Source organism: Cetorhinus maximus, chromosome 15 (assembly GCF_964194155.1).
Source record: "Cetorhinus maximus chromosome 15, sCetMax3.hap1.1, whole genome shotgun sequence".
Lineage (NCBI taxonomy): Eukaryota > Metazoa > Chordata > Chondrichthyes > Lamniformes > Cetorhinidae > Cetorhinus > Cetorhinus maximus.
Genome location: NC_135893.1, coordinates 104,249,448 through 104,277,249, shown reverse-complemented (window position 1 = coordinate 104,277,249; position 27,802 = coordinate 104,249,448). Strand labels below are relative to the sequence as shown.

The 27,802-nt window shown below is 39.8% G+C and overlaps 1 protein-coding gene across 1 annotated transcript in view; it reads right to left on the bottom strand.

Annotated features, from left to right (window-relative positions):
- abcc1 (ATP binding cassette subfamily C member 1 (ABCC1 blood group)) overlaps nt 1–27,802 on the bottom strand; it is a 99,914-nt gene that overhangs the window by 31,342 nt on the left and 40,770 nt on the right. The window contains exons 9-19 of the mRNA XM_078559149.1: nt 25,423–25,600; nt 24,642–24,803; nt 21,361–21,453; nt 20,036–20,239; nt 16,224–16,370; nt 13,089–13,176; nt 12,024–12,093; nt 6,732–6,858; nt 4,650–4,826; nt 3,462–3,629; nt 3,199–3,364 (exon numbers count right to left, since the gene is read on the bottom strand). Of these exons, the coding sequence (XP_078415275.1) occupies nt 3,199–3,364; nt 3,462–3,629; nt 4,650–4,826; nt 6,732–6,858; nt 12,024–12,093; nt 13,089–13,176; nt 16,224–16,370; nt 20,036–20,239; nt 21,361–21,453; nt 24,642–24,803; nt 25,423–25,600 (1,580 nt within the window). The remainder of the gene's footprint in view (nt 1–3,198; nt 3,365–3,461; nt 3,630–4,649; nt 4,827–6,731; nt 6,859–12,023; nt 12,094–13,088; nt 13,177–16,223; nt 16,371–20,035; nt 20,240–21,360; nt 21,454–24,641; nt 24,804–25,422; nt 25,601–27,802) is intronic.

Below are 27,802 nucleotides of genomic sequence, written 5' to 3'. Positions count from 1 at the left end.
TTAGAAGTCATAGTAGCAAGAAGGGATTCTGGTCACTTTACAGGATTCAGACATTTGTAACAAATAAGTCTTATTTTACACTCAAGCAGAAACAATTTCCATAACAGTGTTAATGTTCATACATAATGTGCAGTCTGAGTTGGCATCAGAAAAGGTTCATCTTAAAATAGCTTGCTTCAAACGCTGCACAAGTTAATGCAAATAGTACTTTTCATATTTATAATCCTTGTTCACCAACATTCTCTTAGGTTTCATGCTGCCACACCTACTTTTTTCAGCTGTGAGGGCAAGCCTGGCACCCTGGACAGTCTCCACTCATGGCTAATACTTTTGTGGAATATATCTAGAAATGGTACTCCGCTCCATACAATTACTCTGTGCTCCATCAAAATGATAAAACTCACTCAATAAAAAGCAGATTCCTAATGTTGACTAAGATTAGAGTACAAAAATCAAGCAGTTTGGATATCCAACACATTACAGTTAGAAATTAAAACAGAAAATGCTAGAAATTGGATCAAAAGAATTTAGTCCTTCGGGCCTTCTCCACCATTCAATTAAATCATGGCTGTTCTTCTCCATGTTACTACCTTTGCACCTAATCGCTTACCTAACAAGAATTTATCTACCTCAGTCCTAAAGACTCCTATTGTCCTTAGTTTTTCTGGACGAAAGTTCTAGATTTCTACTACCCATTAAATGAAAAAATGCCTCCTGAGTTCAGTGAATTACATCATATATACAGCACAAAACACTATTCGTCCTAACTAGTCTGTGCCGGTGTATATAATATACCTCATCTCCACCTTGCATTACATCTTTCCATTCCATTTTTCTCTCATTTACTCATCCGGTTTCCTTTTAAAAACATTTAAGTAATTTGCATCAGCCATTTCTGGAGGAAGCAAGTTCCACATTCTAACCTCGCTGAGTCAAGAAACTTTTCACTATTTCACTATTGGATTTATTTGTGCTAGCACTAACTGAGCAAAATGGGAAAGGGAGAAGAGCGCCAGCATTAACTGACTGTAAATGGGGAGGGATTGGGAAGAGAGAATAGCACTGAGCAGGATTGGAAATGAGAAGACTGCTCCCAGGGCCTGAGCAGGATTTGGAAGCCCTCCTGAATGGCCTAGTTCTTGGCCCCTTTTTCTTAATTCCCTCACTGAAGGACTTCATTTCTCCAAATCCACCCTACCAAAATTTTAAATACTTCAATCGGGTTATCCCACAATCTCCTAAAATCTAGGGAATATAAGCCAAGTTCTCACAGCCTGCCCTCAGAGCAGATCCACCAGCGTCTGACTAGGCAAGGGTCAGATTAAGGTTTCAGGTATGGACCCATTGGGCAGTATGGTCAACTTTGGCCATCCCATACATACCTCGCCCAACTTTCTTTTCTATTGAAGATCCTGGTGTTTACATTCCTGTGGGAGTTGAAAATCCTGCCCTTGCCTGACTCAAAACATTACACCTGCATTTGGGAAAATTCCAGCTATTTGTTTCATTTCCAATTTCCAGCACTTTCACATTTTTCTCTTCATAAATATTAGAAGTCATTGCATTGAGTAAATTTTAACAAAATACTTTGTAATTTTCCATATATGAACACAAACAATTTTTAAAATTCCGATTCTGATCTAACAATGAAATATGACTATGCATGTCTTTAATTAAGGTCAATTTAATCATGCATATAACTCTCTACATAAAAGTTAGTTATGGTGTTGGATATTCTTACTTCAAAACTCATCATGCATCTACAGGTTTTTCAGCTATGCTGCTGGCTATAAAAAAAGGCAATACAAACCTTCCTCCTCTTCCACACTATTGCCAGTAGCTGCATGACAGGAAAGGAAATAGTTGATCATTTTGAAAAAAAGATACTGCTATATGCTGCACCTTAATTAGGGCTCGTAGAAGTATCAAATGTTTATGAACTGACATAAAAGTAAAACATCAACATCTGATTTACACGGAATGACTGCCATATACGAAAGAAGAATTTATATTCCATAAAGTTACCAATGTGCACCTAAAAACTTTATTGTACTTTTTGCTAGATCCAGTTCCAAGATTAAAAAAAGAGGTGTGTCCAATCAAGAACAAAAGCATTTAAAAAACACATACAAAAATTATAAAATGTCTCCCACCCCAATTTTCAAATTATCATATGGCAGCTTCCTGACATCAGCAACTGATTTCTGACTCCTCAAAGCCTTTCCACCATCTACAAGGCACAAGTCAAGAGTGCAAATGGAACACTCTCCACTTGCCTGATGAGTACAACTTCAACAACACTCAAGAAGCTCAACGCCATTCAGGACAAAGCAGCCCGTTTGATTGGCACCCCATCCACCACCTTAAATATTCAGTCCCTCCATCACCAGGGCACAGTTACAGCAGTGCGTACCACGTACAAGATGCACTGCAGCAACTCCTCACACCTCTTTGGACAGTACCTTCCAAATCCACAACCTCTACCACCTAGAAAGATAAGAGCAGCAAGAGCAGCAGACACATGTGCACATCACCACCTGAAAGTTTTCCACCAAGCCACACAACATCCTGACTTGGAACTATGTTGCTATTCTTTCTCTATCGTTGAGTCAAAGACCTGGAACTCCCTCCCTAGCAGAACTATAGGTGCACCTACACCAGGTGGGCTGCAGCAGTTCAAGGAGGCAGCTCACCACCATTTTCAAGGGCAATTAGAGATGGCTGACCTTGCCAGTGACGCTCACATCCCAGGAACTAAAAAACAATTAATCTTTTAAACATGGAGTCCACTCATTAGTTGAACAATTACTGTCCTGAGCAGAATAGGTTCAATACACTTTAACAAATAATCAGTGTGACTTTCCAAATCAGGAGTACAAGCAAGTTCTGCAATCTTAGTAACAATTACAACTTGCATTTATACAGCGCCTTTAATATAGTAAAACATCCTAAGCCAAGAGAGCAAAATTGACACTGTATCAAATCTTTGATTTTAAATTCAGATGCAGGAGCGCAGACAACAGTGCAAAGACATCAAGTGACCAATAATCTGATGCCTGTCAAACAGCTGTACAGATAAAATGGAAGATTTTGAAACCACACTAAACTGGATTTTTACAGCACTGACAGAAGGCAATATTGAAGAGGTGCTTTTGCAGAGTTTACATAGAATGGACATTATATTTTGAAATAACTCACCTTCATTTTCTGTAGGAGCATAAGTGCGAAGGAATTCTGCAAATGCCCCATTTTGTGCTAAAAGTTCCTTGTAGGTACCCGACTCTGTGATTTTCCCATTGACCATCACAAGAATCCTGTCCATTTGATGTAGGAAGCTAACACCATGAGTCACCAGGACACGAGTCTGTGAATAAAGTTATTTTTACCCAAATGTATTTATTATGGTAGGTGGGGGGGACAACAATGTTTACAACACAAGCTAAATTTCTAAGGTCGCTCACCTTGCCTTTGAGTAAACCTTTGGGTCCGATTACTTTCTCGAAAATATGCCGACCGACATGTGCATCAACAGCAGAGAGTGGATCATCCAAAAAATAAACCGAATTATCACTGTAAACTGCTCGAGCAAGACTCACCCTCTGCTTCTGACCTCCTGATAAATTCACACCCTGTAAAAGGAAACAAGATTAATTCTAACTTAGAAATTTGATTATTTGATCCTGCTTATATAAACCTTTGTTCGTTTGGACATAAGTATACTATTCGCGTTAAAATGGATTACTGTGCTAATATCTGGCCTCCATTATTGTAAATCTTTCTATGTATCTTTGCATGGATCTGAACTGTTACTCCTGGAAGCCTCAAATGTTGGATGCTATTAAATATAAGACTGAAGGATTCTTTCAAAAAACAATGGAAAGGGGCCAGTGAAAAAGAGCTTTTCTTTCTCTAAGATACAGATTTCAATAATTTGTCATTTGCAGTTCTGCTGTAGGTGTAGACCATACTCAGTATTTTTTGGAAATTTATATAGATTAAGGACTTAGTAAATAATAAGCGCTAGAAGAAGTGTTGCTTTTGGTGACATTATTTGAACAAGTATCTAATATACAGAAGAAATACTCAACATAAAGAACATAACCCTCATATTATTCATGTCCTTTTTGTTTAAACGTTTCTTCCTCTTTTTAAATTCCCAGCCAAGATGATGGTCAGGAAATTTGACACTTGCTAACCAGACAATATCCTGCATATATTCAATTCCTGATTTATTCATCTCCCATTCGGCGTTTTCCACTGCTTCCAAATAATTGAACAAACAATTGAAATCCACCATGTGGCAAATTTCAGCCACAAACTCATATGAGCTGTTAAATAGAATTGAATTACAGGTTAGCCATCAGCACACTCAAGGTCTACTGCTATTCCTAATGTTCCTATATATGCACACAAGTATATCCTGTCATGCACTGTGTTTACATAATGTTTTCTACCATTTTTTTCTATTATATTTCTACCAGGGGCAACATGTGATCCACCAATACAGATTAATCTATCATCATACATAAAGAAAATAAATGTCTTGCACCCACAAACATTTTAAACCTTACTCAGACTTTTATTTTAAAGTCACTAAATCTCAAAAGTATAGGGATCACATATTTATAAAATGCACATGCATACTGAACCTTCTCGCCTATTTCTGTCTCATCTCCTGCAGGCAGACTCTCCAGGTCAGGTAGAAGTGCACAGCAATTAACCACTTTTCCGTACCACTCTTCCATTAATTCCTGACCAAAGATAATATTGGCTCTTAAAGATGCATTTTGGATCCATGCTTGCTGTGGGACATACGCCACTGAACCCTGTACATAAATAGAAACAAAGAGTAATTTTGTTTTCTAAATGTTGTCCTCAATGTACTCTACAATTTCATAGATTTGCTATTTTAAATAAACAAGCATGATAACTGATACTACACAATAAACAGGAAACATTCACAGCAAGGAAAACTTGTGTTCAATTGTTCCCACATAACCTTAGGCTATATCCATATAAATAATGAATTAGAACAAAATCAAATAGCCAAGCAAAACAAAACAAAATTATCCCACATGGCATGGCACAGGACACTATTATTTCATCTCATAGTGTAGTTTTGTTTGTCCACAGGAACATTCAAACCTCTGGGCTTCTGATAAAGGTTAGGGCATTTGGAATTAGGGACAAATGGCTGAATGGATAAATTTGCTGAAATGTAGAATGTTGCTGAAATGTAGAATGCAGAGAGTAAGGGTGAAGGGTTATTTATTCAGATTGGAGGAAGAGAGAATGCAGTATTCCACAAGGATCAGTGCTGAGATCACTGTTATTCATAATTTACATTAACGAATTGGATTGATGAATAAGTAACCCAATGCCAACATTCGGAGACGATACCAAATTGGTAAATGCTACCGCTGGAGTGCAACATAACACAATAACATATCAGAAAACTTGCAGACTGGGCAGTTAAGTGGCTACGAACTTCAACATAGATAAATGTGAAGTAATGCACTTTGGGAGGAAAAAGCAGAAACGTCACCTATACTGTAGAAAATAATGAAACAAATGGGGTACAAGAGCAAAGGGATCTCATGATACAGGTGAACAAATCATCGAAAGCAGGTCAGCAAAGCAACTGAAAGTACTAACAAAGCACTAGGATTTATTTTCAGGGATATAGAATTCAAAAGCAGTGAAGGTGTATTAAATTTATACAGAACCCTGGTCAGGCCAATCTTGAGTTTACCATGCACAAATCTGATCTCCATTTATAAAAAGGACACAGGAATATTGGAGGAAAGTGCAAATATGATTTACAAAGATGGTGCCAGAACTGAGGAATTACAGCTTTTTTTTTTGGATCAGCTATGACCCCCACTTAACAGCACTGTGGGTGTACCTACACCACTTGGACTGCAGCGGTTCAAGACGGCAACTCACCTTCTCAAAGGAAATTAGCAATGAGCAACAAATGCTGGCCTAGCCAGCAACATCCACATTCCATGAAAGAACTTTTAAAAAGTGTTTGGCATACACAGACACACACTGGTGTATTGAACAATCTCCAATTCCATCCACTGAGAAAACCACACTTACCTATTCTGTTTACCCAACATGAAGTCTACAAATTCTCCCAAAATGGACATATCCTATTTACCCAAGCTCAGAGAGCATAGGTGCATGTTTGCAAAGCCAAGGCTTATGAATTCTCTAGTATGTACAATGGCTATACCACTAAATTAACATAGCTTACTGGAGCAGAGCACAGGTAAGCTTTTGAAGCTTGTGCAACCAGGACTACCCTACCCATTAAGGCGTTGCCTCATACAGATAGTCATCAAGAACCAAGTGCAAAGAATCCAAGCGCTCAGTGACAGGTATACCCTACCATGTTCCATTTATGGGCAAAGGCCAGCTGGTTGATCGTCAACAGTGCCCTGAGGTACTATATACTTGCATTGCTCAGGTATCATTTTACCATGTCAGGTCAAATTAGTATTGAACCATGAGCAAACATCATTTTAATTATTCTAAATGATACTGACACAAAATTAGGAGCGAGAAGCAGCAGCAACCCAATCATAGTTGCCGCTAAACCTTAATTATACGAGTGTGTGTTCTTTAGCCAGTTCCAGGTTACGCCAATGTTTTAGTTATATCATTTTCGTTTCTTGTCAATTTGGAATTTTGAGACACAAGAGGAAGAGGACAGAAAGATGGTTTACCTTAACAGCAATATAACCTTCTATTTTCTGCATTTCCCCAAGCAATGCAGAGAGCAGGGAAGATTTTCCACATCCAACATGTCCAACAACAGCCACAAGAGAACCTTCAGGAATTTCTACATCAATGCTGTGAGAAAAATATTGCAATAGAGCAATAAGTGTATAGTACAAAACAGGAAACTTAATATGAAAAGGCATTAAAAGAAACTTAGTTCTCAGCAGTAGTAGAATAGTAAAAGCATGACAAGTATCTGTATTTGATCAAATACTGTCCGAATACTAGTGTTGCCTTTGCTATAACTTCTTGCCAATTATTTTGCTCTAGACATATATGAAATAGGGCAAGGTTAATTGATCATACACTTCATTTGTCATAACATACAAACATTCATTACCTGGAAAGTTACAGCTATTACTATCCTAAGGGTAAACAAGTTATTAATAGTAAGTTATGATTACTGAACTTTACATAATTCACTTCTATAACTTGAAACAACATTACTTGTGATCTCAAAATTAGTTAACATTGCTTTTATGTACTCAGGTGTTTAAATAAGGTAAGTATATTTAAAGCTTTCAACCATTTACTCAAGATGACAATTTCTGCTCTGCTATGTCAATAGGTAATATTATTGTATTGTTTAATGAGGTCAGTTATCAATCATAGAAAGGCTTTGCTATCATATGATGGCTTTTCAATTATGGTCATTAAATGAAAAAAAAGTTTATTTTAAAAAAGACAACTCTAACCAGATCAAGCATATGTTTTTGTTTGTGGGTTAAGGGTATTTCCCCAAGGGGCACTGGGGAAACTTACTAAAACAATCTTGGGGGGGGCGTAGTATTGGAGAGGCAGCCATGGGGGACGATGGGAGGAGGAAAGGAAAAAAAAGAGAAAGGGAAACGGGAGAAGGGAAAATGGAAAGAGAACAACAACTTGCAGTTATAAAGCACCTTTAACAAAGTAAAACATCCTAAGGTGCATCACAGGAGTGTTATCAAACCAAATTTGACACTGAGCCACATTAGGTCATTACCCTAATATCTCCTTAGGCTTAATCAAAGAGGTAGGTTTTGAGGAGCATTTAAAGGAAGAAAGGGAGTTAGAAAGTCAGAGATGTTTAGGGAAGGAATTCTAGAGCTTAGGGTCTCGGCAGCTGAAAGCACGACTGCAGATGGAGTAATCAAAGTCAGGAATGTGCAGAACAGCAGAGATATTTTGGGGGGTTGTGGGGTTGGCGTAGGTTACAGAAATAGGAAGGGGTGAGGCCACGGAGGGATTTGAAAATAAGGATGAGACTTTTAAATCAAGGCATTGCTTAACAAGGGGCAAATGGAAGTCAGCGAGCACAGCAGTTATAGGTGATTGGGACTTGATGCGAGTTAGGACGCCAGCATCAGAATTTTGAATGACCTTAAGTTCATGGAGGGTGGAAAATGGGAGGCCGACAAGGCATGCATTGGAATAGTCAAGTATAGGGGTAACAAAAGCATGGAGGAGAGGTTTCGTCAGCAGATAAACTAAAGCAGGCAGAGTCAGGTGATGTTAGGAGGTAGAAAAGGGCAGTCTTAGCAATAGCATAGATGTGTGGTCGTAAGCTCATCAATGCCAAATACAACACTGAGGTTGCAACCACCTACGGCACCTCCCCATGCATACGCAAAATATGTAACATCTGCCCCTTCACTTCCTCTCTCCTCACTGTCCAAGGGCCCAAACACTCCTTTCAAGTGAAGCAGCATTTCACTTGCATTTCCCCTAACTTAGTCTACTGCATTCATTGCTCCCAATGTGGTTTCCTCTACATTGGAGAGACCAAACGCAGACTGGGCGACTGCTTTGCAGAACACCTTGGGTCTGTCCGCAAGAATGACCCAGACCTCCCTGTCGCTTGCCATTTTAACACTCCACCCTGCTCTCTTACCCACATGTTTGTCCTTGGCTTGCTGCATTGTTCCAGTGAAGCTCAACGCAAACTGGAGGAACAGCACCTCATCTTCCGACTAGGCAGTTTACAGCCTTCCGGACTGAATATTGAGTTCAACAACTTTAGATCTTGAACTCCCTCCTCCATCCCCTTTCCGTTTCTTCCCCCTCCCTTTTGTTTTTTCCAATAATTTATATAGATTTTTCTTTTCCCACCTATTTCCATTATTTTTAAATCTATACCTTTTATGCCCTTTTCGTCTTATTTCACCCCACCCCCACTAGAGCTATCTGTACCTTGCGTGTCCTGCTACCAATTCTTAATTAGCACATTCTTTTAGATAATATCACCACCCTCAACACCTCTTTGTTATTTTGTATGTGACATCTTTTGGTTATCTGCTCCTATCACTGCTTGCTTGTTCCTACAACCACCACCCCCCAACTTCTCCCCCCACCCTAAACCAGCTTATATTTCACCCCTCTCCTATTTTTACTTAGTTCTGTTGAAGGGTCATGAGGACTCGAAACGTCAACTTTGTTCTTCTCCGCCGATGCTGCCAGACCTGCTGAGTTTTTCCAGGTATTCCTGTTTTTGTTTTGCAAACAGTCTGGTTCAGCCTCAAAAACAGTTGACAAAGGTAAGGAAGAGAGTCAGTGTCTAGGGAACAGAGTTTGTGGCAGGGAAGACAGACAATGGCTTCTATCTTCCCAATACTTAGTTATAGTTGAGAAACTGTGTGGTCAGTAGTTTAGTAGCCATGAGATCCACAGAACACAAGTGGGTCTCGTGGACAATGTGAGCTTGAAGAGGGCATGTGGGAAGATAGAAGAGAAATTTTTTAAAGATGCAGGTTTGAAGGTTAGGACAGGGTAGGGAGCCTTGAGGGAAGCTTGTCACAATGGACAAAGGGGAAGGACATAACGCGGAGGTGGCAACTGAACAGATGATTGATCTTAGTGACAAAGAACACCATAAGCTCCTCGCACTTGTGGCAAGTGAGGGTTGAGGACAAGGAAGAGGGATTTAAGGAGGCAGTTCATGGTGGAGAAAGAAAAACCAGTCGTTACCTTTGCATTCTAGGATGACCCTAAACAATTGAGCAGTTTTGATTGGGAGAAAGCTCCAATAGTGCTCAATGCAGTTCAACCAGATCTGGTGTTGAATTGCTCAACCAGCTGTGCAACAAAATACATTCAAATTTGTACACCTTAGACTCAAGGCAGCAAAGCTGCGGGCCATACCATCAGCAACTACTCAGGTGGAACAAAGTAAGGACAAGAATAAGGAACAGGACACCATAGGTGGAAGGAAGGTGGCGACTGAGTAGACTAACAGCTATAGAAATATTGTGATGAATGAAGGACCGAAGGATATTCAATTTGGAGTTTGAAAGTGCAGTTGTAACTGGCCTGGGAGAGCTTTGTCCAGGGTACATGTAGAAGGCAGCTGGAGAGAAGAAGTGATGAGGACTACTAGGATGTGATCCTAGATGGCCTTGTGTGTGATTTAGACTTTGAAAATAGAAAGGTCAAGTGAGATGGCAAGGTCAAAGAGGCAGCATGAATACTGCTAATTATTTTTGTTAACGGCAGAGAATCAGCATTATGTTGTAATATATCAAGAACATTAGTATCCATCGTTTGTTTGCATCAAACAAAATGCCAATGCATTGAATCATTGGTGTCATTTTATTCAAGTATCATCATCTGTAGCTGACTGAACAAAGTGTTAATTTCCAGCAAGCATAGATGATTCAAAGTGATTATTACAAGCACCTTATTGGAAACTTGTGAATGGTTGGCCGATTAATGTAATTGGGATACAGTTTTTAATGTCCTTATGTTTTAGTAAATCTCTAATGGTGTTTAGATGGTACATCTGAGGCTGACCTTTTTCCACCCCCCTAAATCAGCAGTTGGACTAAAGCCAAACAAACATACTTTAGGCACAAAGACTCTATAATAGCTTAATATTGTCCAAGATATAAACAACCACATTTCAGAGATCACTATTAAGAGTTGAATGCTGTTGGAGCAACTGTTGTTTTGGCATTGAAGAAAATAGTATGGTGCATAATCACAGTAAATATACTGTTTGTGCCAAATTTTGTTCATTTATATGCATAATATTAATTACATTTGTCTTGGTTTTTACCTTAAATTTTTATCTGGTAAGAGTGTATATTATTTCATGGTGTGATTTTGAGACAGTCACACAGCAGCACACATTATTCTAATAAATTAGGTTACAAAGGCAAGCTCTCACTCACTCACTCACATTTCCAGAACCGCTTCAGTCAATTCAGAGTCGCAGGGAGTGGGAGCCTGTCCTGACAGGCAATGGGCGCGAGGCAGGGTGCACCCAGGACGGGACGCCAGTCCTTCACAGGGCACAGGACACATCATGCGCACACACGGGGTCAATTTACCGTAGCCAATCCACCTAACCAGCACATCTTTGGACAGCGGGAGGAAACCAGAGCACCGGAGGAAACCAGAGCACCCGGCAGAAATCCATGCAGTCACGGGTCGAACATGCAAACTCCACACAGACAGGCACCAGAGGACAGGATCGAACCTGGGTCCCTGGAGCTGTGAGGCAGCAGCGCTGACCGCCTCAAAAAATCGCTACGGCTTGCTACAACATTGGATGGGTAAAGGCTCACTCTGGTCCTTAGAGGACACGATCCGCTCTACCCAAGTAATCAGTGATGCTGGTTCCATGGACAGTCTCGGTCCATTTATTCCATTGTAATTTAGATTGTCATTGAAAACTAAGGAAGGTGTACATAAATGGTCTGTATTGAAAATAACAACCGAGGAATAAATGTGTGCACCTTCCACTCCAAGAATACAGATGACTATAAATTAAAACATTAGATTACATTTCAAATACCGCCCAGAAAGTCACAGTAGTATCAATGGTAGCAATAGTAGCAGTGATTTAAATAGAAAAGCCGTTTTTGCTTTCACCAGACAATCTGGCGGAGGTATGGAGCAGCAATATAAAGTACGATACTTAGCTCTCTTTTCAAGTTGGCTTTCCTGAAAAAAACCCTCAGGACCTCTCCTGGCCTTGCAAACCACCACCCCATCTCCATGACCTCTCCAAAATCCTTGTATGTGCAATTGTCTCTCAATTCAGTGTTAATATAGATTATTAAAATGAAGACATGCATTCTGTAAAAGCACAAACCTGGGTATCTTTCCACAAATAAATTATTAAATTGCCAACATTAGCATTATTTAAAATAAATTACAATATCTGCAGAAAACACAAGAGATATATACACTATATAAATATACATATTATATATTTACATATAAAATCAATCACAAAATATGCTCATTTTGCTTCTTACTTGTTCAGGCATGGGGGCTCTTCTTTGGACCAACTGAAAGTTCCATTATTCACGATGATACTGTTCAATGCTATTAGACAAAATATAATTTAACTTTCATGCAAACAAAATGACATATGTCTAGTCCTAAAAACTTCTACCCATAAGAACCCTAGGTTTGGTCCTTGGCACTTTCTGATCTAGCTGATCTTAGCCAGGACATTATGAGGTATTAAGATTGCCCTACCGTCCATGAACTAGGAAAGGAGGGGGTGTGGGTGGTAGTGGGAACAGTCAACTTATTTAGAATCAAAACGATTCTTATCAAATTTTCAGCATTACAGCAAAGTAATTCTAGGGAAGAAAGTTTCAAATGAGTTGAAACATGAATACACGGCACTTCAAGAGCAGTTAATTGACTGAAATGCATTGGAATATTTCGAGGACATGAAATGTACCATATAAAAGCAAGCTCCATCTTTTAAATAATCTACTAATAAGCAGAGAGAAACAAAAATCACCCAATCAGCAGTCTTGGGGGGGGGGGGGGGGGGGGGGGGAGATGGCAGGGATGGCTAAGCCACCTGCTCCTAAACCTTTGCCAAAAGATTTGTGATCCACCACCAGAAGTTTTTGAGAACAATCCAGGACGACACTTCCTTCATATTTTCTCTTTCGCCTTTCGTTAGGTTTTGTTTTTAAATGGCATGGACTGGCTAAAAAAAAAGAAAATTTCCTAGCTTGCTCAAGGCCTCTCCCCAAATGCAAACGCAAGTTTGGAAAGCATTACGTCAGAAAGCACATACTCATATTCTGTATCACCACCTCTTTTTACACCATGTTATCTAACTAGGAGTCCATTAAACAAATAAGATTGCAACACTAATCTTGAATTGACAAATCAGTGAAAAATTAACTTTTACAAAAGGAGGGCTTATGTACATAAAAAAGGACAACAACGTCCTAATCATTTTTATTCCTCGTTTTGAGTAACATTGATAAGTGAAAAGCCCGAATACAATGCAGGATGTTGAGCAGAGATTCATTATTAACCGTTTATTCAGGCAAGGATCTTCTACTACTTACAGGAATGGACTAAATGTCTGTCCACTGTGTCTAGATCCAGTTCCTCATGAGAGAGGAATGTACCAAGGCGCTTCATGGAAACATTTGCCTGCAGAGAAAAGGAGGGAGTTAAAGAGATCAGCAAATTAACTAATTTTGGATCAAACCTTGACAAAAAAGATTAAGTGCAGCTTATTTATATTTTAGCGTAGCCAAGAGATAACAGAGAGAAGTTTGGAATTTTTCTCTTAAATCATTGACCTTTCTTGGAAGGTTGACTGGCCAACTGTCTTTTGCATGAAAAACAGGCGACTAGCGATGCAAAAGTCTGAAGGCGCCTTGGACATCCATCTGTCTGGCCAGAATCAGTTTTAAAAATAGGGCAGAATTTTTAGCTCGGCATGGAGGCTTGACCCGCTCGAGTCTAAAATAGCGCGTGGTGTTGCCGGGCGAGCATCCCGACGTCATCCCGCGCTCGCGTGATATTTCAGTCAGTGGGCGTGGGCGAAAGTCAGAGGCGCGTTCACCGACAATTAAAAGGGCAATTAAGTCCATTAAAGTTCCAATTGACTCCAATTTTTCATGGTCCGCCCAACCTTACTTACAATTGGCGGACAGGCGAATCTACCAGGTGGACTTTGCCTTTTTGATGAAACCTCATCCAAGGGCAGGATGAGGTATCCATTAAATAAAAAAAATAAAAACGTTTAGACAGAATGAGCATTTCAGCACACATTTCTGGCCAGCCAGAGTGAGATCATGGTTGGAGGCTGATTGCTGTCAGCAGTCAGTTCCCTGGACACGCGCGCCCGCCAAACTAAAAATCCTGCCCATAAAATTGCAATTAGATCCAATTTATAATGTACAAATGGGCAAAATGTGTGTCATGCATGCTAATCTCAGTTGTACTGGGCATTAAGTGACATAGCCAGCAGCGATTAAAAGGACCACTTGAGGTTGCTGTATAAGGTCATTAAAAAAAATAGGAACAACAACAGTAGGCAACTAAGCCCAATAAGCCTGCTCCACCATTCAATAAAAATCAGGGCTGATCTGATTGTGACTTTAACTCTACTTTCCTGCCTGTCTCCCATAACCCTAGGCTCCCTTGTCGATCAAAGATCTGTCTAACTCAGCCTTGAATATATTCAATGACCTAGCCTCTACTTCCCTCTGTGGAAGAGAATTCCAAATACTAATAACCCTCAGAAAAGAAATGATTCCTCATCTCCATCTTTAAATGGGATTCCCCTTATTTTTAAACTGTGCTCCCTGGTTCTAGACTCCCGCATAAGAGGTAACATCCTCTCAACCCCATCAAGCTCCTTCAAGTATATCCTTCAAGTAAGGAGGCAGAACTGTACACAGTACTCCAGTTGCAGTCTCACCAATGCCCTGTACAGTTGTAACAAGGCTTCCCTACTTTTATACTCCATCTTAGAGCTAGGGGTCGCCTATTTAGGACTGAGATGAGGAGAATTCTTTTCTCTCAGAGGTTCATGAGTCTTTGGAACTCTCTTCCTCAAAAGGCAGTGGAAGCAGAATCTTTGAATATTTCTTTTTTTAAGGCAGAGCTAGATAGATCCTTGATAAGCAAGGAGGTGAAACGTTATCACGGGTAGACAGGAATGTGGGGTTGAGCTTGCAATCAGATCAGCCATGATCTTATTGAATAGTGGAGAAAACTCAAGGAGCTGAGTGGCCTACTCCTGCTTCAAAATCGTATGTTCGTATCCCCCTTACAATAAAGGCCACATTCTACTTTGCTTCCTAATTACTTGCTATACCTGCATGCTAATTTTTTTGTGATTCATGTCCAAGGATATTCAGATCCCTCTGTATTGTAGCATTCTCCAGTCTTTCTCCATTAAATAATATTCTGCTTTGCTATTCTTCCTGCCAAAGCGGACAATCTCACATTTTCCCACCTTATACTCCATCTCCCAAATTTTTGCCCACTCACTTAATCCATCTTTTATAGACTCTTTGTATCCTCCTCACAAGTTTCTTTTCTACCTACCTTTGTATCAACAGCAAATTTGGCTACAATACAATCAGGTCCTTCATCCGAGTCATTAATATAGATCATATAAATGGATGAAGCCCCATTACTTATCCCTGTGGCACTTCACTAATTAGTTTGCCAACCTGAAAATGACCCGTTTATCTCAACTCTCTGCTTCCTGTTAGACAGCCAGTCCTCTATCTATGCTAATATATCACCCCCAACACCATGAACTCTTATCTTGTGAAGTAACCTTTTTATGTGGAACCTTTTCGAATGCCTTCTGAAAATCCAAAACCACTACATCTCTTAGTTCCCCTTTATCCACCCTGCTTATTGCTTCCTTAAAAAACTCTAATAAATTTGTCAAACACAATTATGATTTTCTACATATCCTACGACTGCCTCCCTAATAATGGATTCCAGCATGTTCCCAATGACAGATGTTAGACTAACAGCCTATAGTTTCCTGCTTTCTGTCTCCCTTTCTTGAATAGTGGTGCTACATTTCCGGTTTTCCAATCCACTGCAACCTTTCCAGGATCTGTAGAATTTTGGAAGATTCCAACCAATTCATCCACTATCTCTGCAACCTTTCAGGACCGTGTTAGGACGCAGGTCATCAGATGGTACCCGTCAGGCTTTGGTTCCATTATTTTGCCGAGTACTTTTCTTGTAATGATCATGATTATTTTAAGTTCCTCCCTCCCTCCCTTTCCCCCCTTCCTTTAGTGTGTCTTCTACTGTGAAGACAGATATAAAATACTTGTTCAAAGTCTCTACCATTTCCTGTTTCTCATCAAGTCCCCAGCCTCACCCTCTCAGTAGTCCAATGCTCATCATTGTTACTCTTTTCCTTTTTATGTTCTTGTAGAAGTTTTTACTGTATGCTTTTATATTTCTTGCTAGTTATCTCTCATGCTCCAATTTCTCTATTATTTTTTAGTCATCCTTTGCTGGTTTTTACAATTTCCCAATCTTCTGGCCTACCACTAACCTTTGCAGCATTGTGCATCTTTTATTTTAATTTGATGCCATCCTCAACTTCCTTAGTTAGCCATGGTTGGTGCAACCTTCTCCTCTTCTCATCCCACCTTATCAGTACATCCTTAATATAATACATGCTTATATCAATATAAGTATTTACTTACTTGCACTATACTAGTAATGACCATGGGGAGCATGTTGAGTGGAAATCTGAGAATATTAAAAAGTGCCAATGAAACAAAAGCTTTCTGGGCATCCAGCACGTTCTTCTCATCTATAAGCACATACAGTGCAAATGTAGATAAAGCAACCTATTAAAGATGAAAGGGAAACAAGTTGTAAATGATTAATTTCTTGCAGTTCTATAGATGTGGAGGCATTACAAATAAATAAAATGGGCTTCATTTATAATAGAAATCTTTCAACATTTTGTCAGGAAATGTTGGGCATAAATCAATGATATGCACTAATTGTTTCAATCAGACAATCAATCAGTTTCAGCAACACACTACCATACTCATGGGGGTCACAATATATCTTAATTAACAGCATACTTTAACAATATTACCCAACAGACTACTACTAGATTGTGCCTATAGGGTTCATCTCCATAGCAAAATAAAGCACATACTTCATACTAAAAATAAACTTTATAACAAAACTAGAATTTGACCTGAGAGCACCAACTACAAACCTGAGTCTGGCATTTCAAAAAAGTAGCAGTTTACTGCTCAATCGCCAGGGTGTTGATGGTGTGTCTGAGACATTATCTGTAAGGTATGATTCGGTGAGTATGACAATGTCAGGCTGTTACTTGACAGCTCTCCCAATTTCAGCACAAGCCTCCACAAGCCTCCTTAAGTAAGGAGGACTTAGCAGGGTCAGGTGTGCCATTATTGTTTTTGATGCCTAGGTCAAAGTTGGATGGTCCATCCACCTTCATTCCTTTTTGACTTTTCTGTAGCAGTTTGGCATTTCAGAGTCAACCACATTGCTGTGGGTCTGGTGTCACATCTAGGCCAGGCTAGGTAAGGATGGCAGACTTCCTTTTCTAAAGGACATTAGCGAACCTTACGACAATCAACAATAGTTTCACGGTCACCATTAGTGGGGCTAGTTTTTATCCAAATTTAAATTCCACCTGCTGCCCTGTGGTATTTAAACCTGTTCCCCCACCAGACCATTAGCCTAGACCTCTGGATTAGCAATCTAATTACCACTCTGCCACCACTATCCCTCAAATGCAGAGTGAGGGCAAGTCCATCTACGATACCATGGACAAATAATTTTTCGACACTTACTTCAAGAGTCATTTAGGTAGCCTACAGCTGCTGGCATACATTTCTAACAAATGTCAGTACCATCGTATCAAGAAGGGAGGAAATAATTCTTAAATATAAAAGAGTTGAATCTGCGTGGAAAATATGCAGTCCAGATAAGCTCAGAGCAATGCCTGGCACAGGCAAATTGTTCCCAAGTCCCAGTTTTGTTCCTTACATAGTCAGTGAAGGTATCTCAAGTTCTGTTTTATGTGAATCTTGCTTGCAACTTATTGAACAGAACTCTACTGTATAAACTACATTGGACAGTGATTAGTTGGTCTGGACCACATCAGTTTTTTTGAAAGCCAAAAGCAACACAAAGGCATACTGCTGCAGAACTCAATGAATTTTACCTTTATTCTTCAATAAGTTCCCTATAATAAACATGCTCTTAAAATAGGTCCAGAATTCTTTCCAGTCATAAATTCTTTGCTCAAGACAGTCTACCACTATAATATACTGCAGGCAGCAACATAACTCTGCTGTGCATACTTTAACCTAATGTAGACATAATAAAATCGCATCAGCCTTTACACAGGGCATCCTTGTCAGCTCCAAGCTCTGACAGATATATACAAATATTATCTACTCTCTTTGCTTCTCTCCTTGCTGTTTTTTCCTATACACATGCAACCTGGAAAAACACGATTTAAAACTCTTTCCTCAAAGAGCTTTTTTCGTGCAAGGTCTTGTTTTGAAACATTCTTCGATTCTTATATTCTTATTCTTATATTTCTCCATTCCACAGATGAATAGGTTCATCATGAGAGGTTATATTATCTAAAATTATATTGCTTAAATAACATTGTACAAAGTTGGATTTGAAAATGTGGGATACAGAAGTAGTTAACAATCATCAAGTTTAATAGGAATGAAACTTAATTCAACTTTTGCAGTAACATTTTAGTGCAAAAGTCAAATAAAAAGGCTCCATAATCAAAAAATCATTATTTTCCCTATTGCTTTTGTACAACTGCTATTTGTGCGCATACCATCAGATACGCAGAATAATAATTCTGGCTTCAAATAATTCACACTGAGTTACAACATTTATGCATAAAAACTACCTTCTTGTTTCAATATTCACCAGTGTCAAATTTTTATGCACACAGTAAAATCCTTGATTTTATGGCGGTGTACAGAGACCAGGGAGTGATTTCCTTCGCTCTATTCTAAAGCAACTTCAAAAAGGTCACTGAAAACAGTTGAAACTGATATTGATTTATCTTCATATTAATTTATGTGTGTTAACTGTGACTAGTAACTTTTCAATTGTGGCTCTCTCACCAGAGATTTAATATTCCTTTGTTATGGACAAATCCTGCAACAAGGCCCTAAGAGAGTGTAGGTTCAAGCGGACATGTAGACAACACAGCATCTAGTAGGTTGCTGATCTTTAAACATCACAGGGATGCAGGAGAGGTCTGATATTTTTATGGTTAGGTATCTGTGATGCTGAAGATGGCAGGAGAGGGTTGTATTGGTCAGATATATACAGCCTAGAGTGATGGAAACAACTTCAGAGTTCATCAGAAAGCTTTTAATAGTTCATGAAATTCTGTAACAATCTTCAGCCTAAGGATTTGATTGACAGAGCAATTAGAATACATAAAACTAAAGTCCTTGATCAGGAACAAGAAAGAAAGATTTGGCAACACTGAAACATAAAAGGATTGAAAAAGTATCTAAGAGAATGATTGCCAGGAGAGGGACAGAAAGGTCTGATCAGCTTTGAAAACTTGGGGCAGAATTTTGCCCTTGGTTGGCGGGCGGGCGGGCGGCCTAACTCCGCCACCGAAGCGGGCCCTGCCGCCATATTAAGTGGGCGGGCCTTAATTGGCCCGCCCGGCGGCCTGCCCGATGGGAAGCGCTATGCACTTCCTGTGCGGGGGGTGGGGGTGGGATTCCCCATCTGTCAAAGTGCGCTCTTTCGCGCATGCGCACGAAAGAGTGCACTGCTCCCTGAGACTAAGTGCTGTCTCAGGGAGATCAGTGAAAGTGTTACAAAGTTAAAAAAATAGAAAAATTAAAAAATTATTAACATGTCCCCCTCATGTGACAATATCACACGAGATGGGACATGTTAATAAATATCACATAAAATTTGAAGTTTTTAAAAAGACATGAAATCTCATCCCGCCAGTGGATGAGGTTTCATATTTTATCAGAAGCCCGCTGGGGCTCCTGGCCTGCCCGCCAACCTTAAAGTTGGACGGGCAGGTCTTTAATTATCTTAATTACCCTGTCAATGGCCTCAACTGGCCATTGCCAGGTCGGCGGGAGGACAGCTGATTTCGCTGTCCGCCCGCCTTCCTAAAGATTTAAAGGGACCGGGATGACGTCAGGGATTCCTCCTGACTTCATCCCACGTCACTTTCCCGTCGGTGAGTGGGCCCCGCCGCCAAATCGCCAACGGGAAAATTCTGCAGTTGAGCTCAAGGCTGCTAAGGTCTGTGTAATTCTTTGGTGAACTCACAAGGTTCTATGTTGCTGATAAGTGTATGTTTAACTCGTCAATAATTGTTATCATATACTTAATGAATCTGTGAATGGCTACTGTGAACATTATTATTTTGAAGGTATCTTCTGAACCACTTTTTTGGACTAGCTTTTATTCCCCACCCCAAACATTCTACAGATTGCATTTCACTTACCAGAAATGGTGCACAAACCCATGTGAATGTTGAAACTGCTGAGTAATAGGCTGCACTTTTGAGCACTTGGAGCTCCCTCTGTCTAATTTGCAGCACCTTCTCCTTAAACGCCAGCTCCCAGGCATATAACTTCAACACTCTTATTCCACTTAGAATCTCATTCATCAGTTTGATGCGGTTGTCTTTTTCTTTCATCTGTGTCACCTGAATATTAAAAAATTAAAATTGCATATTTAATCAGACTAAAAGTTCAACATGACCTTTCTAAAAACAAAGTGCCGGAAACACTCAGCAGATCTGGCAGCATCTGTGGAGAGAGGAACAGAGTTAACGTTTCAGGTCTAATGACTCTTCTTCAAAACTGAAGTAAAAATGTGATGGGTTTTACGCTGTGTGTCTGTGTGTGTGTGTGTGGGAGGGGGGTTGGTGCGGGAAGGGGGACAAGGGATAACAAAAGGAATGGTCTGGGGTAAGGTAGAAGGCAGGAGAGATTAAATGACAAAAGATGTCATGGAACAAAATGCCTTTTACGAATACAGTATACTAAATTGAAAGTACAACAAGTAAATCACGGTTTCACTTGAAAGGAGCGTTTGGGACCTTGGATGGTGAGAAGGGAGGAGGTAAAAGGACAGGATACTGTACTCACTTGCTCACAATGCAGTCTTTCCTCTACACTGGGGAGACCAAAGACAGACTGGGTAACCGCTTTGCGGAACAACTCCATTCAGTCTGCAAGCGGGACCCCTTGCACCCACCTTGACATTTCAGTCCATGGTCTGCTACAGTGTTCCATTGAAGCTCAACACAAGCTTGAGGAACAAGACCTCATCTTCTAACTCAGCACTTTTAAAGTCTTCTGGACTCAATATTGAGGTCAACAACTTTAGGTTATAATCTCTGCCTCCATCTCGTTTTGTGTTTTTTTTTGCTGGTTTTGGTCTGGTCTTGTTTCTTTCTTTATTGCTTCCATGTTTCATTCAGACAGTTGCTACATAGCCATTCATGCCTCATCTGAACACATCTTTTGCTTCTTTACATACCCATTACTACTCTATTTGGCTTTTGTGTACCATTTAATCCCTCATGCTTTCCACCCAGTTACAAACCTTCCCTTTTGTTCTTCCTGCACCCCCTCCCCACTGCCACTGGCTTAAAACCTATTATATTTCCATCTCTCTTCAGTTCTGATGAAAGGTCATCAACCTGAAACGTTAACGGTTTCTCTCTCCACAGATGCTGCCAGACCTGCTTTATATTTCTAGCATTTTCTATTTTAACTTCAGATATCCAGCACCCAGTATTTTTCTTTTGTGTCACTGTACCTGGAGGTTTTTCATCTTCATTGCAATCACAGCATTTATAGGGACCAGTAGAATCATGACAGCCACGCCCGCTAGCACTGAGGGCCCAAGATTCTGAACAGCACAAAAACATCAAAATTGTGAGTAATATTTAGTTACCAAAAATTTAGAGATCTTGCACTATACACTCCAATGAAAACCATCACACACCACCAATTTTGGCATCTAAACTCATATCATTTGGCAATAATACTAAAACATGATTTTTTTAAAAATAATAAGTGATATTTGAAGAACAAGACCAAGATTAAGTCCTCAAGTGACATGAGACCTTCATTCTCCCCATATAGTTTAAACTAATCCAACTCCTCTTTACTATAAAAGTCAATACGCAATAACTTACCACATGTGGATTTGGGGAAAATTTCATAACAGGTAGAAATTTTAGTATTATGAAAACATTTTTACTAAACTGGATTTGAAAAACACCACTGGTGAATTTCTTATCCTTTTAAATATAGTTTTCCCAGTAAGGTACAAGCACACCCTTGTAGGGCTCTGCTTTTAATTCCGCATCAGTTTTCAGGTGAATTTTGGTTTCAGTTTGAAACAAACCACAGCAGCCAAAAAGAGATCCGGGGTATTTTAACTCCCAGGGCTAACCTTACCAGCTGATTTCCTGTTAAATCGGCTGACCCAGGGGCGCACTTAAATCAGGAATGTACCTCTAAAAGAGAGGCTGAATTCCATTTTGGCTTCTTTCATGTCCAAGGTGCAAAAAGAAGAATCTTCACTGGGATGAATGACAGGTAGGAACCAATATTCACAGTGGTTACCCCGGATGTACTTGTAGAAAAGATCAGGGTGAGGAAGTTCCCCACAGTGCTTGGAGGGTTGGCAGAGGCTACCTGTTCATTCACAGAACATGGATACAGTACAGGAAGAGCTTCAATGACCTCATAGCAAGGGCGTGCATTGCCCTTAAATTTATCATTCCCTCTGGAACGCATGGCAGCAGTCCTTCAACCCTTTCACCTTCAGTTTCAACAAATTGCTTCACTTATGGTTCCCTCATGAATCTGCACAATACCACCTCCCATCCTAACTATACACACCTCTTCCTTTACACCGACCAGCAGCACAATTTTCCTCTCCCTTGATAGCCCTTGCACAATTACCAACTTCTCTCGGGACTCCTTCCTCACTTCACATCTTATGCACTTGCTTCCCATGCAACATTTTATTCACCCAGCTTTGTGCTGGTTTCTTTTCCCTCTTGGGATGTATCATCAAAATTCAAACCTGCTGCCTTGATGATTTTTCAATAAAATAATTGATCTAATCCCAGCACAAGCTCCACATATCATCACTCTCCTTTTCAGTAGCCAATCTCCTCTACATTGGAGAGACCAAACGCAAACTGGGCGACCGCTTTGCAGAACACCTGCGGTCTGTCCGCAAGAAAGACCCAAACCTCCCTGTCACTTGCCATTTTAACACTCCACCCTGCTCTCTTGCCCACATGTCTGTCCTTGGCTTGCTGCATTGTTCCAGTGAAGCCCAACGCAAACTGGAGGAACAGCACCTCATCTTCCGACTAGACACTTTACAGCCTTCCAGGCTGAATATTGAATTCAACAACTTTAGATCTTAAACTCCCCCTCCCCCCATCCCCACCCCGTTTCCTCCCCCTCCCTTTTGTTTTTTTTTTGTTTTCAATAATTTATATAGATTTTTCTTTTCCCACCTATTTCCATTATTTTTAAATCTACAACTAATACCTTGTCAATCTTTCCACCCCACCCCCACTAGAGCTGTACCTTGAGTGTCCTGCCATCCATTCTTAATTAGCACTTTTCTTAGATAATATCACCACCTTCAACACCTCTTTGATCCTTTTGTCTGTGACATCTTTTGATTATCTGCTCCTATCACTGCTTGCTTGTCCCTACAACCACCCCACCTTCAACTTCTCTCCCCCCCGCCCCCCCACCTTAAACCAGCTTATATTTCACCCCTCTCCTAACCATACTTCAGTTCTGTTGAAGGGTCGTGTGGACCCGAAACGTCGACTCTTTTCTTCTCCACCGATGCTGCCAGACCTGCTGAGTTTTTCCAGGTAATTCTGTTTTTGTTTTGGATTTCCAGCATCTGCAGTAGTTTTTTGTTTTTAACTCTCAACCCTTTCTTTTTGAGGATAAATAATGAGAATAAACGCAGCAGTGACAAGACCAGGGGGACTAACCAGCTTTATGAGTTGGAGTGAGCTGGAGGCCGAGAAAGCTACGGCCATCAGGAATGTCAAATCTGCCAGCTTCACCGAACAGGATCTCTGACCATTAACAGCATTGTCCCCACTCTGTACAGCAGACATGATTATGTAAACACAAAACATCCACTATAAGCGGTTGACACTAACTTCAGATTCCCTATGATTTTGAAGAAGACAGGGTGCAAAATTAATGTAAAAATCTGAAGATTTACAATATTTAATAGTAATCGACAGATTGGCTGTATTTAGTAAACAGCTGCTGGAAACTGTCTGAAGTCTCCCATCATATCTTAGCACTGTTAACTACAGCAGCTGGCAGCTTCAGCCGGCTATTTCTGGGATATTAAAATTAGATAAGAGGGTGACAGCGCTCAGTCGCACTCAGCTAGGCAAGTAAATAGTTAACAGCACTTAATTTGACATTAATAGAGGTGCGAAAGCTTACCAAACTAGCCAAATAACTGGCGCACAATGTTACTTTCCTGCGTAACTGAATTCGAAGGAAATGGACAATAGTTAAATGTCTCATGGCAGATATTGGTGGCTGCCCAGAATAAGCACAGAAGATGCAAGTGCCAAAATAGACAATTTCATACTTTCCCATTTTATACTCCATTTGCCAGGTCTTTGCCCACTCACTTAACTCATCTATATCACTCTGAGGCCTCCTTGTGTCCTCTTCACATCTTACTATCCTACCTATAATAAGGAATATAAATCAAAAGGTAGATAAATTAAGATCAGTCATGATCTGGCTGAACGGCAGAATAGGCTCAAGGGAATGAGTGGCCTAATCCTGCTCCTATGCTCCTAAATCTATTAACGTTGAAGCAGGCTAGTACTGAACCCTTCAGATTCACTTATTGCATTATTGTACTACAGCCTGGAGTGTGAAGCCAGTAAAGACAAACATAGAGACAACCTAATCTATCCAAAAATAAAAATAATTTAATAAGCCTCGATAAATGGTGTCTTAATAACTAACAGTGTTGAGGACAGAACAGACTTTTGCCACCATCGAATTAGTTACCTGCCACAGGAAGTACATAGCCAGGATCACCTGAAGTGGTGCAGACCAGATCATATTTAAGTAAGTTATCAAATCCATGAACTTTTGTGCATCCACAGACATCAAGTTTACAATTTCCCCAACTGTGGATGTTTTTCTCGCTGCATTTGAAATGACCAGGGCCTTAGTACAGAACAAACAAAACTGATTACTCCAAACACGTTCTTACAGAAATGCAAAGAGCAGTTAATAATACAATAAAATGTAAATAATTCTGCTTAAGCTACAGGTGAGAGTAATATATGTTCAGACAGGTAAATCCTTCTACTGATTATTTCTAAAAATGTAGCAACTATTCCGCAATAGTAAGTACATTTTAAAAAGCAGTAATCATTAGAAGCACATTTTTTTCACTAGGATTTCTCTGCTTAAAGGAAACTTTCTTCAGCTGGCAAGCAAGACAAACATAGGGCTCGACAATGTTGATAGTTATTTTACTTGGAATATTTTAAAATACTAATTTCAAAATGGTTAACATAACTGTCAGTTAAAATTTAAAAATTAAAATTTCCATGTCCCTCTTAATCAACAAGCAGCCACCAACTTAGATATTTTGCGTAAGATTACTTGACAAAGTTACAGATTTCCTACTCAGTGTACCAGCCTCTTTACTGATTAATAAATCTGTCCCCAGTTTAATATCTTCAGCTTATACCATTACAATAAACTTCAAAAAGCTCTGTGGTGTGGTTTATTTTTCACATTTTTGTTACGCTAACAAGATAGTAGAATGAACCCATACCTTTCTATAAACTGCTCCTATAATAGCAGTTTTTAGTCTCATTCCAGTAACAAAACAAATTTGGAAGTACTGATGGAGGAAGAGAGTCTGTATAAATGCACATAAAAATAGTAGCACAACATAAAAGTAGCCTTGCCAGGCTGGAGCCTTTTTGTTATTGATAAACTGCAACAGCAACCTGTTACAAGAAAAAAGAAAAGTGATTAAATGTCAGGGGTTATGTTTACATGCAATATGGCAAACCGCACACAAACTTTAGTTGCCCAATTTCACAGTAGCTTAACGCAATATTACATTGTGCCACTGAGAGGGAAGACTTAGATTCATAACTTGTTAAAATTATCTCAATTGAGTCCACAAATTCAATTAGAAATATTGCAATGGTCATGAACAAAGGCTCATAAAGGATCAATTTTGATTATACTATTTGCTACACAGAGCAGCATTAGAAGAACTTCAAGTAAGTCATCATCCACCATAAATTTAGCTCCCCTGGCAAAGGTGCCATCCACTCCCAGGCCACTGAGACTAAACAAAACCACATGCAATGTGGGCATTCTGTTCAATCCCAGGCCAATCTTCATACTCCATTTCCTTTATCAGTATGAGGTCCACTTATTTCCACCTGTGCAACAATGCCCCCTCTCCACACTATCTGGATTTTTGACCAAGCCAGAATCCTTTATCTCAATGTTCTCCTTACTAATCTCCCATCACCTGCAGTCCACAACTTCAACCAGTCAAGAATGGTGCCATGCATACCCTATCCCTCTAGCACATCATCCCTGTCCTCACTAACTTAGTGGCCCCCCGTTCCTCAAATACATCAAATCCAAAATAGTTATCCTCCTCTTCAAATACCTCATCAGCCTTACAACCTCGTCCATACTACCCCTCTGACACTCGTTGGCCTTAAGAATCTAGCCTCTTGTACATTCTCCTTCTTTCACCACATCACTGGTGGCAGAGCCTTCAGCTATCTTGGCCCTACCCTCTGAACCTCCCTTCCCAAGTCACTCTGCCTCCCTACTTCGCCACTATCATCACCCTGGAATTCACTCACTTCTCTAAATCGCTCCCCAATGGCTTGGGATCCATTCTCATGATTTCTTTGTAAAGTGCACCGAGAAAATCTTGTACATGAAAGATATTACATAAATGCAAGTTATTCCTGTCTGACATATCAGCTGATGTTCATGCATGCTATCCAAATGTGCATAAAGGGAAGACAAACTTGAAAAATGGCATAAGCCCCACCTTTTTTCCCCCCCTGTGATGTTTGAGCTGAATCAGGCACAAATCTGCCAGACTTGTATTGTGGCATTTTTTTCAGTATTCTATTGCAGTTTTCTCCAAAGCACAAGTAGATTCTTGACATTGGAACCATTATCACCAAAACTGTCACTTTGTAATGTGTGTAGGGAGAAAATGAAAACAAACTGTCTTTTGTTGAAGACAATAAACAATTGTGTTGTGCTGATAGATTTCAGCTTAAAATGTTAACATAATGTGTCAACTCCTTCTAAAACATATTAACATCAGCTATTATCACAAGCTAAAAATAGCCAAAACAAATTATTCTTTTATTACTGAAATTCATAATATGAAGCACAGTCAACACAAATTTATGAAAGGGAAATAGTTTGAGCTTTTTTGAGGAGATAACTAGTTAGATGGATAAGAGGGAACTGGCGGATGTAGTGTACTTGAATTTTCAAAAATCACTCTGTAAGGTGTCACGCACAGGTTAAAAAACAAAACTAGGACGCATGGAATTGGGATCATTATATTACCATGGATTGATCATTTGTTTAGGACAGAAGAGAGAATAAAAATAAATTGACATTTCAAGTTGGCAGGCTGTAAAGAGCAAGAATCAGTGCTTGGGCCTCAGCTATTTACAATCTGTATTATTGTCTGAAATAAGAGGACTGACTGTTACATATCCAAGTTTGCTGACAATACAAAGTTAGATGGGAAAATAAATGATAATGAAGATACGAAGAGGCTGCAGAGGGATATAGATAGATTGGGTGAGTGGGCAAGAACATGGCAGATGGATTACAATTTGGCAAAGTGTGACATTATCCACTTTGGTCGGAAAAATAAAAAAGTGGGAAATGTTTGCATTCAGAGATACCAGGGTTTTGCACTTGAATTACAGAAAGTTAACATGCAGGTACAACAAGCAATTTGGAGGAGAGTAAAGTCTTACGACAATTATGCATACATGGCATTGGTGAAGCTACACCTGTAGTAATGTATACAGTTTTGCTCTCCTTACTCACAGAAAGACATACTTGCCCTAGAGAGAGCACAACAAAGGTTCACTAGATTGTTTCTCAGGTTGAGACGGTTGTCCTATGGAGGAGAGACATTG